The sequence below is a fragment of the Miniopterus natalensis genome, chromosome 7 (assembly GCF_054644295.1).
Source record: "Miniopterus natalensis isolate mMinNat1 chromosome 7, mMinNat1.hap1, whole genome shotgun sequence".
Taxonomy (NCBI): domain Eukaryota; kingdom Metazoa; phylum Chordata; class Mammalia; order Chiroptera; family Miniopteridae; genus Miniopterus; species Miniopterus natalensis.
This window is the reverse complement of record NC_142087.1, coordinates 70550207-70571514: the sequence shown is the minus strand read 5'-3', so window position 1 is coordinate 70571514 and position 21308 is coordinate 70550207. Positions and strand designations below refer to the sequence as shown.

At 39.5% G+C, this 21308-nt stretch overlaps 1 protein-coding gene across 1 annotated transcript in view; it reads right to left on the bottom strand.

Moving 5' to 3' along the window:
- CDH20 (cadherin 20) overlaps nucleotides 1-21308 on the bottom strand; it is a 182676-nt gene that overhangs the window by 6689 nt on the left and 154679 nt on the right. The window contains exons 7-10 of the mRNA XM_087819138.1: nucleotides 16243-16496; nucleotides 9811-9947; nucleotides 7500-7621; nucleotides 3147-3264 (exon numbers count right to left, since the gene is read on the bottom strand). Of these exons, the coding sequence (XP_087675264.1) occupies nucleotides 3147-3264; nucleotides 7500-7621; nucleotides 9811-9947; nucleotides 16243-16496 (631 nt within the window). The remainder of the gene's footprint in view (nucleotides 1-3146; nucleotides 3265-7499; nucleotides 7622-9810; nucleotides 9948-16242; nucleotides 16497-21308) is intronic.

The following is a 21308-nucleotide window of genomic DNA, read 5'->3' as shown; positions in this document are numbered from 1 at the left end:
GGAAGAGTCTTGAACTTCACAATGAATTCTGAGAGCCTAACCAAAGTAAACATTATTAATATCAGTATCAATATTTCTGGTTCTCCTTCCCTTCTTGGACATAACAAAGGATTATACTTTTCTTCCCTTTTGAATTTGGGCATGTTTAGATGATGAAAAATGAACAAAAAGTCATTCATGTCACTTCCAGGCAGAAACATGTAACAGCTGGTATGTGATTCTCTTTGCTTTGCTTGGTGTGGTATTATGAAAGAATGTTGGAGATGGAGCTCCTGGAAGCCTGGGACACTGAGCTGCACATGGACAGCTATCCTTGGTCACTCAGACCCTCAGTCAGCTCCATGTGATCAGGAAATTAACTCTCGTTGTGTTAAGTCATTGAGATTTTGGTATCGTTTGTTCTGCAGCATAACCTAGCCTATACTGACTAATACATTCTCTCTTAATGAACTTTTCTACCTTCTCTGCCCCCTGTTTTTCATGGTAGCAGCTATTGTTCATTGAGTGCTTGTGTGTCAGGTACTTCAACTTTACATGCAGCATTTTATTTACTCTTCACAGCAGTTTGGTGATAATCTCTCCCTTTTACAGGGTTAAGGCTTAGAGAGATAATATAATTTGGTCAAAGTCATTAACTTAGTAGCAGAGCTGGGATTTGAACGCTGGTCTCTCTAACTCCAAATTTACACTGCTTCCATTGTGCTATAAAAGCTTACTTAGTTCAGTGTCACTAGCTAAAAATTATTCAACTAATTGAAATCTCTTCCTGCTTTCCTATTATTTCCAGATAAAGATAGCAATTGGCTGGCAACCTGAGGCTTATATTCTTATTTCTACCTACTTCACAACCCACCCACTTTTCTGTTTTCTAGGTTTAATTGCTAACTAAATACTGGTAATTCTGTTTCACAGTTTTAATTTTGTATTTTTCAGAAACTAAGTTTTTCTGAAACAGAAGTCTTTTTTATTTCTCAGTTTAATTGAATCTAGGTCATAAGAAAGCCTGACCAGAGCTGAATTTTATAGAAGTGTTACAATGTACCTACTACACATCATGTGTTTCTTGATCTTAGAATTAGTTAAGATTAAAAAAAAAAAAAAGATCAGAGCATGACATTGCTGTCTAGTCCTGGAAGGGGTCTGGGATATAACAGCCACTTGTAGAATTTTTGTTGCATATGATAAGTAGGGCTTTACTAACACAGTTGGAAAAAGTATTTGTTTCCAAGGTGACACAAAACTGTGTGTGTGTGTGTGTGTCTGTGGCTAAAACAGGTCCCTCCTTCCAGTACCAATCTTAATGTTCATTCACTGATTTTGGGACATTTGCTTTCTTTCCTTATATACAAAATGAGACAAAATCAGAGGGATTAGTAGCTTCCTTCAAATCTTACAGGATTATTATGAATATTAAATAAAGTATGGGAAATGTATTTGAAATTATAAAGCTCTGTATACACACAATACTTTTCATAATGCTTTGGGGATTTTTTTAAAAACTAAGGCTTTGAGATAGTGCTCTGTTGTGTTTATAAAAGGATATCATGTTTTGGGCATGGGTGTTGGGGGCTTGACCATAGAGCTACCATATCAGATGTTGATCAATTTTTTAATCAGCCTCAGTAAAGGATACTCGTGGGATAATTTGTCATGAGGAGATTAAGAGTTTATTCTTTCTGTTGAAGATCTGCTAACCTCCGTTTTGGAAAACCTTTCAAGAGATGAGTCATTTCTTTTTATAGCCATCATGTTCCAGTGGCCCATCTGTTTAAGTCATTGTCTCCATGAATTGGTGCCCAAAGTCATCTTTAAGAAATTTACAGCCTTTTGCTACATATTGTTTCTGTATTGATTCTAATAACTACCAGAGTGAAGGAATAGAGTGACACAGCTGAAAATTTGAAGACATAGTATAATGCATTATATTTTCCCTGGGGTTTCCACTGTGAAACTAATCCTGAGGGGGCTGAACCACTTTTTGCAGGAAGGGTTTCCCTGCAGAGCACGTAAATAAACAGTTCAAAATTTCACCCAATAAGAACATCAGGATATTTTGATTGTAGTAGTTCTGTTGTTATAATTTATATTATCTTTCCACCCAGAATTATAGTGCTTTTATGATAACATGTAGAAGGTAAAAGGGATGACTTGGAAGAATGCTTTCCATTTAGAAGAACACAGGTTTGACATTCTCAACTTTCAATAACAGAATATCATGTGAGGTGGAATTAATATTTTAAGTCTCAAATAATTGATGTTTGAGGCTAAGATCAGGCATGCCTAATCCTGACTTTCTGTTATTCTTTGTTTAGATTTTTAGTGCCAATTTATATTTTAGAATTGGAATGAAAATGAGGCAACTGCAGACCTTTCTCCTCAAGGTCAGACAGTTGGTAGCAGAGTTAGGAACAGAAGGGGTTCACTTGACTGATTTAAATTATTTTTTCACTTGCTCTGACCTTTCTTTGAAACTTATCTGGCTGGTTAACCAAAGTCCCTCATTTTCCCATCTGTGCCCACTGGCAAGTGCATTGGGTCTGTAAACCTCATAGCCGATCTGATGCTTATTGGAGCAGAATGTCTAAAATTCCATTCCTGCAGAGCTGTAGTGGGGAGCACTTTCTGGAATAGGGAAGCCTGGTCATGTCTTTCTAAATTAATAAAGTTGTTTTGGAACCCAAACTACTGTGACCCCGTGTTTGCCTTTTGCCATTTCTGTGACTTAGCCTTTGCCTCCCTTTTGTTCTGGGAGCTTTTGACTGTTTCCCCCTTTGATCCTTGCTTAGAAATGTTCCCTCAGGATTTTCTCTTTAGTTCAGTTTCTGTCATCTTTCTCAGATTCTTCCCATAGTTACAGAACATACAAACACGGCTGCTGTCTATGGGGATGAAGGGAGGCTTTTGCCTGTGTACCTTGTAGAGAGTCAGGGACAGAGCCAGTACTCAAATATTTGTGAACTGACTGAGTGGAAGTTCCACAATCAGCAGAGGACATTCTTTATCTTTGATGTTCTGAAAAAAACTTTGGAACACTGCAAATTAGCATTAATGAGCAGGTGAATTCTGACACTGTTTGCATTGTCTAACCTGAAATGTCCAGGCCAAACTGTAGAAAAGTCTCGGTAGCCAACTATCCACCTGATTACCTTGGTTGTCCCTCACGGTGAAGTTGGGGTTGTTCGCAGCCTCAGGTGCCAAGCTGTAGTAGAAGTGCTGACCATTGTGTGGGTCATCGTGGTCCACTGCACTCACTGTCTGGATCAGCTGAGGGAGGGACATGAACTCGGGTGAGTTGGAGCCAAAAGGAAAAGCTTCAGGGCCAGTAAGATCCCACTCCCTAAAATCCAACAGCAGATTATTTTACCTAATGAGAAGGATATCCTGAAACTTACCTGGAAAATCTCCATGCGCTCACACAACTCAGGATTCAGTTTTGGTTTATTGCTGAGTCTGAGTATTTACCATCACGGGGTGAATATTATCTAAATACCTCAGATGTTAGACATTGATATAACATATTCTCACACTAAGGGCAACCATTTTTAGGCATCTAACTAGAGGATTTTGAGTAAGTGAACTCTGGGATGCTACAAGGTTCTGCTTGTCTCTGTGTTTAACCCTCTCACCCCACCCACTTAACCCCACTTCGGGGTTAATATTTCAGGGTCAAGTTGTTATTTTTGAGAGATCCCTATTTAAAAATGACCAGTACCTAGAAGGGAAGTAAATAGACACATAAACATTGGCTGTGTCAGGTTAATGGGTCACAAGCAGTCACTCTTTTTTGTCAGGAAGGGGAGCTAGACAAGGTGTAGAGCACAAGACCCCCAGGGTGGGATGTATAGAAGAGACTAGAGTCAGAAGCACATCTTGGGGCTGAGGAGAGGAAGAGGTGGGGTGGCTTTCTCTGGAGCTCTTTGGCCAAACCTTTTTCTTTTCCACAATGCTTTTCAAAGTAATAGTTGCCTCTCGGTTACAAAGACCATGGTGAAAAAGCTACTAAGAAAGGGTGAAATACACAATTGAACCATTGGCAAGCTGACTTAGGGGGCTATAGAAAAGGTGTTGCATGGGTGGTCTCCTTCCTATGTGTTTGCTTCTCTATTAACCGATAGCACAGACTCCTCCCTCCCTTCATGAGCCTGGCCCTGTAGAAGTGATGTTCCTGCTGTTGTTACAAGCCCGCAGTGTTTCTGCCAGGGTAGAAACTAGAACAGCAATGCTCATCCAGGGCCAGGTGGGCTCACTTAGTCTTCTTAATCTGTAAGTTAAGGGAGGTAATGCTACCCTCACAGAATGCTGAGGATTAAATAATGGGGGAGCTGCAGCTAGGGGACTTTCTGTGGACAGTGTGGGGCTCAGATTCCTCTTCAGTGAAGGACTCGGTGCCCCAGCCTTCACCTGTCTCTTCAGGGGTTGCCTCAGTTGTTGAGAGCTACCTACTGCTGGTCACCACAGTCTTCCAGGGCAACCCACATCCAGTGACTGATGGCAGTAGTAGAAGGCCTGGCCAGTGCATCTCAACTCGGGAACACTCTAGTTCTAGAGCAGTATGAAGTCATCCAAGGCTGTCAGTGGGTCTGTGTTGCAGCTGGACTTCTCCTTCTGCCCAGTGCTGCAAAAGTCCTTCCCTTCCACAGGCTTTGACCCAGGGGCACTTCTTAGTAAGCATCTTATACTAGAACACAGTCACAGGATATGCCTCCTGGTGAACCCAACTGGCCGCTGGCCTCTGTTGAGTCTAAAGATTGGGAGAGTGTCGGTGCAATAAAGGAGAGGGGTCAGGAGAGTGCTGAAGATAAACTTGCCCCACAATCTAGCCTGGTGTCAGTGCTCGTCACACACAAGGGTCACCCTACTGCCCCATCCCTGCCAGGACAAATCCTGTACATTTTATCTTGCCTGTGGTACCAAACATATAAAGGCATAACATATTTGTTGATGAGTGCTGTAAATAGGTGATTATGTATAACCTTGGTAAATGTAGTTAGAAAGTCATTTAAGAATATCTGACCTGTGAAATCGTATATATATTGATGAGGTGGGGCCCGAGGCCTAGGACTGGTTGCTTACAGGGCCTTAAAGAATGAGTGAGCAAAGACACTGCCTCTCGGAGTGTGATTCTGGAGCATCATGGCCCGCTCTCCTGCCGTCTGCTCTCCTGCCTGGTCAGATTTCAGCGTTGGCCCCTCCACCCTCTCTGGGCCATGCAATAGTCTGCTCAGCAGGTTTCATTCTGCGCTCAGCCCTCATCAGTATGCCATCTGATTTCTTCATGGGTTTCCTTCATGGCTGCCCACTAAGAGGAAAGCACATATCCCAACTTGGCAGATTCAGAGCTGCCGGCAGTGTCCAACAAGTCTATCCCAAGGAGGCTGATTCTTTATAAACCAAACATACCTCCTGACCTGCATGCTTTTGAAAATCTTCAAAACATGTCCCAGAGACAAAATCAAAAGGTAGGATTTTCATTGTCTTGGCTTAAAGATGACAAATATGACGGACTTGTGGCCCATCACCTGAATTTTAAGTTGCAGATAAACTGTGCTTCAAAGGACTTTATAATAGAGCATTAAAGATATGTCTAGAGATGTAGAGATGGGAGACGTGTTTGTGTGCTTCAAAAATGAGAGAGGTGGTTAAAGTGCTACTAACCTGTCAGAATGCAACTTTCCTATTCTGAAACCCTTTGAGAAAGAGAATGTTTCATTTTTGGAGGGAGAGGGGATTTAATTTACTATGCTACTTATCACTGTCTTTATATTATAGGTTAAGAATTAACCTCTTGTCATATTGTAATTTTATATATTTGTCATATTATAATATAACCTTATAATATAAAATAAAATTTTGTATATTATATTTCTTATAATAAATTATCATAATATAAAACAAAACTTATTAATATAAAGGCCCAAACCTCCTCACTCAAAACTTATTTATTTATGCATAGTAACTATTGCTGTTTTTGTATCTTGTCTCTCAATTTTTGTTTATACACAGACATAATTTTACATAACTTCAAACATGTTCATGTCATTTTTATACCTCCTTTCTTATAATAGCATGGATCATTTCTTATGCTATAAAGTCTTTGTTGTAACTTTTATTAGTTGCATAATATTTCAGGTTTTTCTAGACTATAAATTCAATAGATGTGGAAGTAGAATTATACTAGACTTGTTGAAAAAAATTTTAGGAGTCCCATAGACCATTGACACAGTGTTTCAAGAATTAATGAATGAAATGATTTAGATCAAATTCACTGCAGGATATATTTTTCCCTCTGGGGGATAGGAATCACTTTTTGCTCTTAGTAGAATGGTAAAGATGCTTTGAGTCAGTCTTTGGTGACTTCAGGAAGCTAATGTAAGATTGGGTTGTACAGACATAGTCTCTCTGTGCAGCAGGGTGCTGGAGGTGGTGATACAGGTGAGTGAGAGAAGTGAAAACAAAACTGCTTTACAGTTGGAAGGCCTGACTTGCCAAAGCATGAGTCCTCACCTTATAGACATACATGTCACAAAGTCATAACTTTCATTCTGAAACTGTCTTGACTTGTTTGCACCCCACTACCAGAATCCATAGGGACACAGAATATTCTCCAGGGGAAATAAATCTGTTAGGGAATTTGTTGGGTCATAGGTAGAGGAAGAAAGCATTTACAATGCAGGAGCAGAAGGGGTTGATGGCCTATGATCTGAAGTATAGAAGGGTGGGTATAGGTGGGCGACTGCCCTACAAATACATTAATACATGGCCACTCCAAGCCAAGTTTCACATGTTTCTCATACACTGCTTGGAGTTTGATCAACCAAATGTTCTTTTAGGTTTGAAAGCAGACTTTAAAAAATACACAATTTTCCCTGAAGGTAATGGAACTAAAGTTATTTCAAATAAGTAGAAATTTGTCCCTTCAGATTATTTTTTTCTCAAAATGTACCTAACATGAGCAGCATTAACAAAATGGGTGTTTTCATTGAGGGAGGAAAGGGAGTAGGCAATTCAAGGTCACAAAGCATTCTGAGAATCTGGCAGGCAGTCTCTAAATAAGAGTACCTGCTGCCAGAAGTTAAGAAAGGGGGGTGGGAAGATATAAAAAAAAAACTTTCCCTATTGTAAATATTTTCAGGAATTAGTGCTAAACTGAGGAAAAGAGGACTCTTCTTTCTTCTGACCTTCATGATCTCTCACTTCCCAGGCCCAGAGCACATGTTATTACAGTTGGTTCTATACAGTGCAGTTACAAGGTGGGTAGCTGGCTTATTACAGGCTAGCCTGTGAACCAAACCATTGTCAAAGCATTCTTTAGATCATAAAATCATAAAATGTAAAGTAGACTCCAGATAGTTGTCTTAACAAATAAACTATTCAACGTGATATACAGAAGTTGGGGACTCCGGAGTCTAAATTTCTTTGATGGCAGATTTGGTTATCTGTAACAGTCATTTCCACGTTTGGGGAGTGAACCCTGGCGCATGCCCCCCAGGCCGCCTTACCTGACCTGACTTGGCATTCTCACAGACAAAGGCTTCGTAGAATCTGGGGAACTCGGGCGCGTTATCATTCACATCGAGGACTTTGATTGTGACAGACACACTTCCAACCTGGGAGGGATTGTCTAGAGAGAGCACAAAGAAAACCAAAGTGAAGGTCAGTAGTACAAGAAAGCGCTCTTTGCTGGTTAGGTATGTCTCTCGCAGCCTGGTTTTTAAAGGAATGGGTGAAGTGCGTGGAAATGGCAGCGCAAGCATAAGGTGCACATGTTACCTGGTGACAGTGTGGCCACAACACAGAAGCATGGACAGAAGGAGGTGTGTGTGTGTGGGATCAGGATTGGGGGGAGGGCCAGACTGCAGGGGAAGCAGGTATCACAAAATGAGTTTTAAAAAGAGGTTTTGAACCTCTCACTTGGCTCATACTTCAGGTTCTGGAATTAAAGGAGGTCCGTTCTGTATTTTGGGCTTGGAAATAGCCCACTTCTAATTGGAGGCATACTACATGGCTTGGCTTTATTCCCACGAAATAATCTGTTCTTTGAATCATATTTCAAAAGTTTCAAGTTATTCACAGGAATACAGATAAGATTGCCTGTTTATTTCTGGTTAGGGAGTAGGTATTACAGGTTCAAACACACACCACATCCATATCTTTGGCGGGGGCAGGAGAAGTTATCATCACTCATGGGGAAATGTCTTTTTGGTCTGTCTTTTGCTTGGCATTGCCACACAAAAGACAATTTCACAGCCCCAGTACTTCCTCTCCTGTCTTTTCTGTTTTAGTCATTATCCCAAGAAGACAAAAGAGAAATTATAAGACACAGAAACCATTCTTAGTAAATAATTTTATTAAATCTCAGAATGCCTTATTCTTCTGGTTTATTTTTTCTTTCTCAAAAATACTATGCTTTACTGTGTTTCTCCCCCAAATAGTTTTGTTGTTTGGCCAAAAGTGCTAACATTAAAAAGTTTTAAAATTATAACTGTGGAACATGTTTATAATGAAAATTCCAGAAAAACATGATAAATATGATCCACAGTCCAATCAGACATACTCATTATATGACATATGTAATACTGTATATGTGTCCAAAAATGTGGAGACACACACATATACACAGCAGTTAAACAAAATAAATTGGATTCAGAACTTTAATAATTTAGGTGAAGATTATCTCGTGTCGTTGAAATATGCTTTGAAAACATAGGTATTAATATCTACATAGTTTCATTTTATTTATTTATATTTATTTAAAATCCTCACCTGAGCATATGTTTTTATTGATTTGAGAGAGAGAGAGAGAGAAAGAGAGAAACTTTAATGTGAGAGAAACGTCAGTTGGTTGTCTCCCATATGCACCCTGGCGGGGGATCGAACCTGCAAGCTAGGTATGTGCCCCGACTGGGAACTGAACCTGAAACCTTTTGATATATGGGACAATGCTCCAAACAACTGAGCCACCTGGCAAGGGCTGGTTTCATTTTACTGTATGGTCGTACCATAATTTGTTTAGTCAAACTGCTATTATTAGACATTTAGATAATTCACATTTTTAAATAATATTGCAGTAGACATTTCCATATGTGAATCTTTGTTGAGACCTATGATTATTTCCTTAAGATAATTATTAGAAGCAGAATTCTTGAGAAAAAGAGTATGAGTATTTTGGAGAATCTTAATACAAAAGATTAATTGCCAAACTGCCCTCTTGAATGGCTATATATACTTCTGCCAATACATTAGGGTCTGCCGTTTCTCCAGACTTTTACCATCACTAGGTGCTATGAAAAAAAGTAAAAGTAAATAATCTAATTTTTGTTAAGTTTATAATAAACATGCTAATCTCAATTTTGTTATTTTTCCATTCCATTTTAAGTTTGTGTTATAAATCTGCATTTTATTTAACGTGTCTGAAATTCTTGTATGTCTGTATGTGCATAGTAAGAGTCATGTGTTATAAATGCTTCCTTTTATCCAGTAGTAACATTTTCTACTGTTTGTGCATTCCTAACCTTTCAAAGATTGAAAGCCTCTTAGATTTCTCAGGATCTGCCACTTTTCCTTATATGAAGTCTAGCTACTTGGTTTAAAGGTGCTGTTTTTTTACTGCTTTTGCATGCTTTTTTATCTTTTAGTACAGGACTAGTTATATAGCAGATGCTCAATAAATATTTGAACTAAATACATGAACTATGAATTTTGTTTCTTTTTGTAAAGAAAACAATTCTTAATCCAACAAACTCAAAATTTCCACTTTCTACAGTGCTTATATTTGTCACTATATATAGACCAATTTATTGTGCTACTTACTCATTTCCATGGCAAGAATAGTGATATTATGCCAAGAAAACTCTTCCCGGTCAAGGGGTCTTGCAGTCATTAGGGCTCCTGTTGTAATGTCAATATAGAAGAATCTTCCAGGGTCGCTGCTTCTGTCAATGGAATACCTGCAAAGAAACCCCACAGATCAAACACAACATTTCACTTGGGTAAACATACTACAGCATATTACATGAGAGAACTGAATGTATACCATGTGAAACCTGACTCCACTAGTTCTGAGTTCTGGACACTTGGAAGCCTGAATTTACTGTTTTATTATGTCTACTCCCCCCCCAAAATCCCATAAAAACCAACAACAAACTATTGCTGCTTTAATTTCCTGATTCTTTAAGTGGTACAGAAAACCTTAGGGCATTTGTAAGCTATTTAAAGATCAGTTTCAGCTATTTAAAGCTTAAAACTGCCTAAAGCTTTTTGGGACACTCTGAATAACAACCCCTATGCATCTTTGTCCAAAATGAATTTTATTAAAATGAGTTTTGAAATGCTAAATTGGAACTGGAAAACACACAGCCCAGTGATTCTAGTCCCTGTAATTAGTGTCAACTATTGAGAAGAAGAGATTTGCGTCAGGTCCTTCGTGAACGTGCTAATGACTGACCTGCTAGCAAACACAATAATGTATTTCCTCACCGGAGAGTCTTTATCTGTGGAATGTTTCTAACAGGAAGGACCAGGTCTGACTAGGTTGCTTATTGTAAATAAGCCTGCGATTTATGAATTTATGGGGCACAGCTTGCTGGAAAATGTCATGTGAGCTATGTAATTAATGGGGTATAAAAATCCCAGATGTTTCATAACCCACATGGCTCCTTCTGTTCAGGCAATGCACTGAACAGCAACATCCAGTGCTTCTGCCTTTCATGTTCAGTGTGGACCAACATGCATCCTTTCACAGGAAAGGAAGGATATTTACAAGCCCTTGTGCCTGATGGTTTCAGACCTTTCCAAGGAAAGAGTGCTTGGCTTGCATTTTGCTGTTTTCTGTACCCTTGGGGCCATTATTTACCATGCTACTGGGTAAGACCTGTAATTCCTGGGGAAAATGATTTGGCAGTCCAACCCTTTGTGTTATCTCACCTCCGTCATCTTATTTGGTTCCCATCGTGGGCGATTCAGTAGGTGTGGAGGGAGTTTCAGGCACCTGCATGTTTAACACCCTCCCTAAGAGATTGTGATGTGTAACCATCCTGCTTGAGAACCTTATGTTGTCCTTGGTAATCGCCAGTAATTAGAATAGCTGCCATTATTGAATACCAGGCATTTTGTAGCTTTTTATTTTATTATTTAAAAAAATAATTTGTTATGCTTTTATTGATTTCAAAGAGAGAAAGGGAGAGGGAAAGAGAGAGAGAGAAACTTCAGTGATGGTAGAGTCATTGATTGGCTGCCTCCTGCACGCTCCCTACTGGGGATGGAGCCTGCAACCTGGGCATGTGCCGTGACCAGGAATAGAACCGGGATCTCTTGGATCATAGGTCAATGCTCAATCACTGAGCCACGCCTGCCAGGCTATAGCTTCTTTTTAAATTCTTACAACATCTCTGGGAGTTAGGTATTATCTCAATTATCAGAGGAAACTAAGGCTTAGAGAAGTTAAGTCACTTTCAAACAGTTACACACTTGATAATTTACAGAAGATTTGAACACGCCCCCCCCCCACGCTCTAATGTATTGATTCAAAATTCTATTTAAAGTTGCCAGCAATAGGGCAACTGAGAAACTGCATTTTGATGGGAGTAAGCAGTTTCTTTAATGCATTGTTTTTCAGACTGCAGCTTAGTTAAATCAATATGGTGGGCTATGACTAGTGTTGAAAGAAAATGAAATAAAATAACATGTATGCATGCCAGACTCTCACAGACAGTAATGATAAATGTTGATGATAAAACTTTTGTCTCACCCTGGCTAGTGTGGCTCAACGGTTAGAGTGTTGGCCCATGCACCCAAGGGTCGCAGGCTCGATTCCCGGCCAAGGGCATGTACCTGGGTTGCAGCTTTGCTCCCAGGCCCTGGTCTGGGTGCATGTGGGAGGCAACCAATCAATGTGCTACTCTCACATAGAAATTTCTCTCATTCTCTCTCTCCCTCCTTCCCATCCTTCCACTCTCTCTAAAAATCAATGGAAATAATATCCTCTGGTGAGGATTAACAAAAAAGCAACTTTTGTCTCGTGAATATATATATACGCACACACACACATATATATATGGTATATGCATGTATATGTATTACTTGGTAAAATATTTTGGTTCAGATACGTATTTTTTCCTGCAGAGATTCAGGATGGCTGTTCAAAGAATTATGAATTAAAGGGAAGGATGACCACTAAGGGCTAGAGAAGTTGGAATCATTTCAGTTATAGCTCCCCAGGAGTTGGGAAATTTAAGGACGCTAATTAACGTCTCTTTCTGCTTGTGACCCTATTTAAGGAGTGCTACTGTAGTCGGGCACTCAGTCTGTACACCTTACTTATATTGATTCATTTAATCCTCACAATAGCCCTATGTGGTAGGTACTGTTATCTTCCCCATTTTACAGGTGAGAAGACTGAGGCATGGAGAGGTTAAGTCACTTGTCCCAGGTCTCACAGCTGGGACTCAAGAGTAAGCAGTTGGGTGTCAGGTTCCTGCTCCTAACTACCAGATGTGCCGCCTTACTGCACATGGAGCAAATGAGATTATTTAAGGACACAAAACCTGACCTCTTCTTGAAGATAGATTAAGCCACAACAGCAGTTGACTTTTTAATAAAGAACAAACACATGCCTACGAAGTTCATTTAAAATTAACTGAAGCATTTCTTTTCTAGGTAAAATTAGTGATTTAGTTTTAAAGTTTACTGGCTATTTTAAGAGTTGAATTTGCCTTAGGAAAAGAACACTGGTTGGCTCATGACAGTCTTTTTCACTCCCCACACACGAGCGAAGCCAGCCATCGGGCCCACAGAGCCGCAGCCCCGACGGCAGCCCTCTAAGCGGTAGGCATAGTGCCGAGGGAGAGCAGCCTCCGGTGACCAGCTTCATGCACTCAGCAAACGGCACAGATGGCGTGGGAGCTGGAGTGGCAGAAATCACTGAGACCCATGGCCGTGTTGCCTCATGACACTGTGAGAGGAAGCCTGCCTCAGAGAAGCTCCTTCATCAGTGCAGTCCCTTTCCAACGTCCCAAACCCGGCCTGAGTTGAGGCACTGATGGCATCCATAACCCTGAATGGGACTGGGCCCGATTTCAGGAGGCAGGAGAACAAATGCCAGGTGAGGTACAGGCGGAAAATGAGGATATTGGGACACATTACTGAATTATGCAGGTGGTTTGCCTTTCTCTAACCGTAATATTCTCACCTACTACGGGCAGAAGAGGCACTGCACACGCATGCACAGCTCCTCTGAGCCAACAATGGCTGGTGTGCTTCGGGCTCCCTGCTTATTTGCTTGGCTCAGGACAGTCTGTGGATTTGGAAGCAGTTTGGAGACAGAGCATCATGGACAGGCTTGCTAATCCACACACGCTCCGGGGGGCACCAGAGGGCAGGCTGTGTCCTCACAGCGGAAGCCTGCATTTGGTGCCAAATGGTTCAGTTTCCCGCCTGCCAGAAATTCCTTGAACATTTACTAAAATTTTAGGAGATACAAATATTGTATTTTTCATGTACATTTAACTAAATCCGGAGACTAATTTTGGGGCTTACTAGTAAATAATGACCAGTTTATATGCCTGAGCACACCATAAACTTCTTAGGAAGGAGATTATAAAAGTCCTAATAATCTTTTTAAAAAGTTAAGTGGCTATTTGTTCATAATACTTAAGCTTGAGGTGATACATTGGTTTTGGGGTAATTTAATGTGTATTTTCTTTTTAAGGACTATTCATCTCATTTATTTGTAATAAAAATTGCAGAAGATGAATTGGGTGGTCAAGTAGCATATAGTATATGCAAATAATTTCAAAGGAAAATAACTTTTATAGGAAAAATAAGGATACATGAACAATTTTGGGGAAGATAACATAGGGAAGTCATTCCCAAATGGGCTAATTAAATGATAGCCAGATATGTGACTTTTAGGTGCTTTTCTCTCTGAGAGTCCAGGACCTCCAATTTTCTGCTTGAGTCCAGGGACCATTCTTTGTTCCTGGGGGACAGTACAAAGAGTCAGGGACCCTGTATTTAGCAATTTGAATTCTAGTCCTATGCAAACAAAATGCAGAGGGAGAGTTAGCCCCAGTTTTGATAAGTGGAATCTGCTTTGCGGCCGCACCTGAACCCTTGTCTGTTAGCTCCAGGCCTGGGGCTGTTGCCTTGTTCTTGCCAGTTTCTCTCTCATGACCTAGAGTCCCACCCCAGGATAAGCCCAATGGACCCTGCTCTGTGCCTCCAGCCTGCTCATACTTGGATTCCTTCTGATTGGGGTCTGTTGGAATAGACAGGCATTTCATTATGGACTTCCATAATGCTGTGTGTCATGCTGGTCAACCGGCGGCTGTCAGTGGCCCATCATGTGCATGTAAAGCAGCACTCTCTGTTAGCCAGGAGGATTCCTTCATTTTATATACCACATTTCCCTGTATACCGGTAGTGGATCCAGGCCTGCTGTTCTCTCCTTCCTAGGTACGTCTTGAGATAACAACTTTAGTCCTGAAAAACCCACATTTACTCTAGGGTGTGCGTGTGTATTTCTTGACTGCACTCCATCTCTTTTGCATGTCATTTGGTAAATTTTGCATGTGACTCCTAACAAAACCATATTTCCAGTGCTTACCATGTAGGAGTCCAGAGTCAATCTAGAAAGAACATGTGGAATACCCACTGAGTATTCTAATTGACTCTTTTAGAAATGAGATCTGATTTTTTCAAGCTTGTGTTTATTTCACACATTTTCCCCCCATAAAGTTTTACTCTAAAGTTTTTCCCACAGTATCTTCTTTGACATGAATAGATTAATGACCTGATCGTAAGATATGTATGTGTGTGTGTGTGTGTGTATGTATGTATTTGGCTTCTGAAAATATAAATTTATAAAAGAATCAGTTTCATTTATGTTGTGGTTGTTTTGGGATGGGATGGTTTCATTAACTTCTTTCCATCCCATTATACATTTAAAAAGCTTGAGGTAGAAATATCACTCCTATAAAGTTGTTATAACTCATAAAGATTAGTTTACTTCTAAAAAATCAAATACCAGAATTCAAACAAAATTGTTTTAGACATTTTAATGCCTAAAAATGTAAAATGTTTACTAATTGGTTAGAGGAAGCAGATTTCCCCCAGTGTAGTTATTCTCGGGGAAAACCATCTTTGTTAAACTGCAAAGCACATTTTCGTTACATACAAAATCTCACCAGTGAGGGAAGTAGCTGACAGAAAAGGCATTCAATAAATTGGGGTGTGTTTAAACTGTTATCTGCACTAAAGCCTCAGATCCATTTGTGTGACTTCCAACATTAAACGTGACAGATGGCCTCAAACGGCTTTGGAATCCTGATCTTTTGTGTCAAGCTTCAGAGGCTTGGCAGTTGCTCTGGAAGGTTGCGGTGTCAACCTGTCCACCAGCTGTTTGCACTTTGGTTCCAGAGTTGCTGGAAAACGGCCATGGCTGTAAGAGCAGCTCTCCTGCCCCCTCTTGAGGGGGAAGCATCTTGGTTGGAATCTTTAAGTTCAAACCATATTTTGGAGAGACTGATATGTGGGCTTGCAGTAGAAAGCCCTATCCGACCAGTGTACATGGCACTGAAGCCATTGACAACACGAGTGGTTTCTATGTCTGGTCTTTCTATAGTGTATGGAAATATATATCATATATGTTATTTTTCCCCATTTTTAAAAGTAAAGAAGTAAAAGGTTCATAAAAATCAAAAGAATGTGCAATGATCATATTCACCATTAAAATAAAAAATTAAACAGCTTTTAATGTTTTGACATCTGTGTATCTGTCTATGCTTTTATCTGAAATAGTGGTTCTCAACTAGGGGTAATTTTGCACCCCACTCTCCTTGGGGACATTTGGCAATATCTGAGGACATTTAAAGTTGTCACAACTCAAGGGGTGCTACTGGCATTTAGTGGTTAGAGGCCAGAGATGCTGCTAAACATTGTACAATGCACAGGACAGCGTCAGAACAAAGAACTGTCCATCCCAAAATGTCAATAGAGCTGGGACTGAGAACTAAGGGGTGTGTGTGTGTGTGTGTGTTGCTGAACCAATTGACAGTAAGTTGTAGATATAATGATACTTCACTTCAAAATAACATGAAAAGGCCATGCTATTTGAACAGAAAGGATTTAAAGAAATAGGAGAGTCTCCAGAGATAGAAGAAGCAAAGGGAAAAAGTGCTAGGAAATTTGGTGCAAGGGAAGGGAAGATCCCATGATACAAGGAAAAGGTGAAATCTGTGGAGAAACCTGATTGAGTTGTTGGTCACGTCCGGGTCCTCGGCAGAAATGACCTGTATGGTCGTTCCGATTGCCACATCTTCAGGTACCTCCACAAAATAAGAGCCAGGTTCAAACACAGGGGGCTCATCCACATCTTCCACACTGATGTGCACTGTGGTCGTGTCCTGAAAGGGGCCCAGGTTCAGGAACCGCATCTCTAGGTGAGGATTGGCTCCCTCCACTTTTAAGGTGTAGCTTTTCTTGCTTTCAAAGCTCAGGGGCTGAAAAGCAATGGCGGGAAAGTTGATTAGCCAGCAGCATAAGTGTCAAGGCGCCAAAGGATCACCGATGGTGATGGCTGGTGGTAGGTTCCCCAATTCATTAAAATGGTGGAGAAGAGGTGAGGGGGAAATAAGGGGAATTTTTCCAAGAAGCTATCACAAGCACCCTTCAACAAGTTCTCAGGGCACTGTGTTAGGTCAGGATTTGTGTATTTAGTTTATATCGTGGACGATCTTTTTAAACAATCTCTTTAAAAAATTAAATCCAGTGCCTCATTTTGTTGTTGAAGAAACAGACTCAGAGAGCTCGAAGACTGGACTAAGCTAACAAGGTTACATAGTGTCAGAGTAAAATGCCAGTCCGGATTCTTAAATACCTCATCCAGGACTGACCCACAAAATAAAATTCCATGTCATAAAATCTAATTTTTTTGATGATTCCCTTTTTCTGATCAAGCCCTACCTGGTGGGAATGCCAAATGGTTCAGCTGCTTTGAAAACTGGTTTGGAAGTTTCTTAGAAAGTTAAAACTATACTTAACCATACAGTCCTGCAATCCCACTCCCTAGGTATTTACCCAAGTGATATGAAAACCTATGTTCACACAAAAACCTGTATGCAAATGTTCACAAAGGCTTTATTCAAAACCATCAGAAATTGGGGACAACCCAAATGTACCTCTAGTGGAGAGTGGATAAATGAATAGTGGTACATCCACACAGTGGAATACTACTTGGCCATAAAAAGGAACAAATAACTCAGTTACACAACATGGATGAATCTCACAAGCATCATGCTAAGTGTAAGGAACCGGACTCAAAAGAGTATATACTGAATGGTTCCATTCATATGACCTTCTTGCAACAGGAACAGATCAGTGGTTGGCAGTGGGGAGCAGTTTACTACAAACGAGCACAGGGCAGGGGCGAAGGAGGGTGTCTGAACTGTTCTATATCTTTGTTTTGTTGACATTATTACAGATGGTACATTTTTTTTTCTATTTTGACATTTTGGAAATAGGGCTGCTTCTCTAGTTGATGGTATCTTAAGGCCTGATAGGGGATAAGATGAGTTGTCTCTGTTTGAGCAAATCAAACCTGGTCAAAGCTGTTCACGTTGTAAGTACTTCATTTGAGTTCTGCACATTGTTAGTGTACATGTGTTGAACTTTATTGCCTTCTAAAATGCCTTCAACAATATTGTAGTGTGATTCAATATTGAAACAAAAATTGTGTAGGCAGACTTGCGTGGAAACAACAGCAGGGATTAATGCTGATGTTGGTGAAGCAAATATGTCTGTGTCTGTAAGAGCTTTTCCAAAAACTATAAACTAAGGAGTAAGAAAGCATTGCATCCTTTAAATTGACAAGAGTTTTTAAAAAGTGGTGTATAAACAATGATGGGTTTGCATTTTATGGACATCTTAGGGTTGGTGAAATACAAGGGTTTTGCTCTTTGTGGCCTTCCTAAGAGGGTAATGGACTCAAAGCTATTGCCTATTGTGTCCTGCAAGATGGAAGACATGCTGAAGACTGGAGAGTGGCATAACAACTTGCTCACAGAATAAAGATTATTCTGAAAAACATCCATTTCAAATTATCTTTCAGGCATTTAAGAGACTGAAAATCAATTGACTGATTACTTCAAAGCTAAAAAGACCCAAGATACTGGATAGTAATCAGTGTGGTTTTATGAAGACCCAATTCTATCAATTTAGCTTAATTTCTCTTTTGGAAAAAGTGTGTGCTTTTTAGATGAAAAATAGGCCTTAGGGAAATGAATCAAAAGCAGAACTTTTGTTTCCATTTTATATGACATTAGTAATAACAAAGTAGGAAGATGGGTGTGGATCAGGCATCTGAGGCATTTGTTCCAAACGTATGGACTGAGCTGTCAGTAGCCTTTAAAGTATTTATTATACTTGACTTGTCCATCTGCCCAACTTATTGACCTCTTTCTTAATTTCATTTTCTGTCACCTCATAAGTTTGGAAGAGAAACACAGATGACCTTGGCAAAACTAATATCTGTTTTGATTGAAAATGGATATAATTTTAGTAATGGCAATGAAAGACAGGGTTCTGTCTTGTGATGTTTAAACTTTTCTCCAGGCAAGGGAGCTGGACAAGTGACATTTTGGGGTTCCTTTCAGATACAAAATTGTAATAGTTAATATTTTTGAAAGAATGTCTTGTAATAAGGTATGTTATATTCTAATAATTTAACAAATTAATATTTTACATTATTATTTAGAATTATCTTATAAATTATTTTAAGATACAAAATTTGAAATATATTGAGAGTTCCAAAAGCTCTTTTTCTGATTGCTTATTTTTTTAAAGGGAATTTTTGCATTAAAGGAGCCACACTTTTTCAAAATTTTGAGCATTTACCTTGTTTATGGTTACGTTATGATAAGAGATATATTTATTAACTGTTAAGTTGAGCCATACCATATATTAAGGGGATGTTCTTAATCCTACACTAAATTGGTATTATTTCTAGTCATTTTTTATAATTCTAGCATATGTTATTAATTCTCAAAGAATGGGAATAAAATAAGAAGCTGCAATACTTAAATTACATCCAGATTTATTCAATGATTCCAAAGTTAATCTCAGCATTTTGTACTGTTTCGAGGTCATCGTGTGCTGGTTATAAAGATTTCTGGTTGGTGGAATGCTGGATGTGTTTGCTCTTTGGCTGTATTTGGTTGCACCTTACATGAAAGGGGCAAACATGAACTCTTCCCTTCTGAAGTGGCATTAATTCAGCTCTATGGAACAGCATAGAATAAAGTTATTAAACACATTAACTTGTGCCACATTGTAAAGTAAGACTTTGTTGCTTTTGTCAAGGTTCTCCATGTGCCTAATGTCTGTGGTTAATATTTCGTGTTCTTATATGACCTGCAGGAGCATTTGTCACAGGCGATCATTCCCTTGTACTGGAAACAGTTTCTTCGTGCTTCCAGGATACCACATTTCTTGATTTTCCTCCTTTCTCCCTGGTCTCTCCTGCTCAGTCTCCTCGCATGTCCTTGCTTTTCTCCCTGACCTCATCATGTTGGGGTGCCACTGCAGGGCTCCTTTCACTGTCTTCTCCACCTCTGCTCAATCCCTTGGAATATCACCGTGTTTTATTTTCTTTATGTACCATCTATATGCTTAATACTCTCAAATTTATATTTCCAGGTCAGGACTCTTCTCCAAAATCCAACAGCTACTATACATCCCCACTTGGGCGTCTAATAGACATTGCAAAGGTGACATGTTCAGAAATTAATTCCAATATTTGCCACCCCCCCCGTCGCCTTCTCTATTTGCAGACTTCCCATCTCGGTTAAAGGCAACTTTATTCTTTTGTTGTTCAATTAACTCCTCTCTTTCTTTCATATCTACATCCAATCGGTTAGGAAATCCTGCTGATTCCACCTTCAAAATATATCCAGATTCTGACCGCTTCTCACCACTTCCATTCCTTCACCGTAGGCCAAGCCACTATCATCTCCTACGTGTATTACTGCAGTAGACTTTCAGCTGGTCTCTCTGTTCCCATTCTTGCCTCTATGGTCTTTTCTCAACAGAACCTACAGAATAATTTTTTTTATAGTGAAAGTCCAGTCATGTCACACATTTGTTAAAGTCCTCCAGCTGTTTCCACTTTTCTCAGAGTCAGACCCAGTGTCCTTACATCAACCTATAAAGTCTTACACAATCTGGCCCTCTTGTTACTTTTCTGGATTTTTTCATTTTCCACTAGTCTTCCCCTCCACTCAGTCTTCTCAGCTCCCTGTTCTTGAAACAAACCAGGCAAGAATCCTACTACCTCAGGACCTTTGCACTGGTTGTCCTCTTTCCTCAATATCTCCTTGCCCATTTCCTCTACTCCCAGGTGGCTACGTACAGTTCTCAACAAAAATTGCTTATAGGGTACCTCCCAGGGTTGTGTATTGTTAACCTGCCTGACTTGATGCTGTGACTGTGCCCCTCACGTAAGTCTTTGTATCAATATCACTTCTCTGGGAGGCCAGTCCCAACTACCCAATTTAAATTTAAAGTAATTTTGGCTTTCCCGATACCACTTTTGTTCTATTTTACCCCTCCGCCATGGTGCTTATCACTTTCTCATACATTACTTTATTGATTTACTTGCCATTTTGATTGCCTTCTTCCCTTCATTAGAATGTAAGCTCCATGAGGGCAGAGATTTTTAGTTATTTTATTTACTCTCTACATTAAAAGCCTAGAGTAATACGTGCACATAGGTAGACACTCAACAATATTTGTTGAATAAATAATTTAAGATATCTTGGGGTTTTAAATGTATTTAAAATAGAAGAGAAGGAAGATGAAATCAATGAGTTTTTGCATTTATTTCCTCAGATATAGATTTGCTAAGATGTTAAAACTTAAATTTTTAAAGAAGTTTTATTTTTCATCTGGAGATATCCACCCATATATGCTTTATACCACACACACACATACAAAGGCGATAGCTTATATTCAGAAAACTTGGTAACTTAACATGAAGCAAAGGAGTTTCAAGTGATAATCTTGCTTAACAGCTCTGTTTGATAAAAGCTTTTCCAGGTCTAATTAGCATCTATGGATCTTTAAGTAGCAATTAAAAAATCCCTACATGCTGTTTATTGATTCATAAATACTATTATAGCTTGCTTTATTGTTATTTATGGTATAACTATGGTAAAAAATGAGTTATTCAAGTGCAAATATTGATTAAATCATTAACATCATTAGGGGATTAAGCTATAACAGTTTTTTAAGGGGCTAAGTAGTGAGCTAGGAGAAAT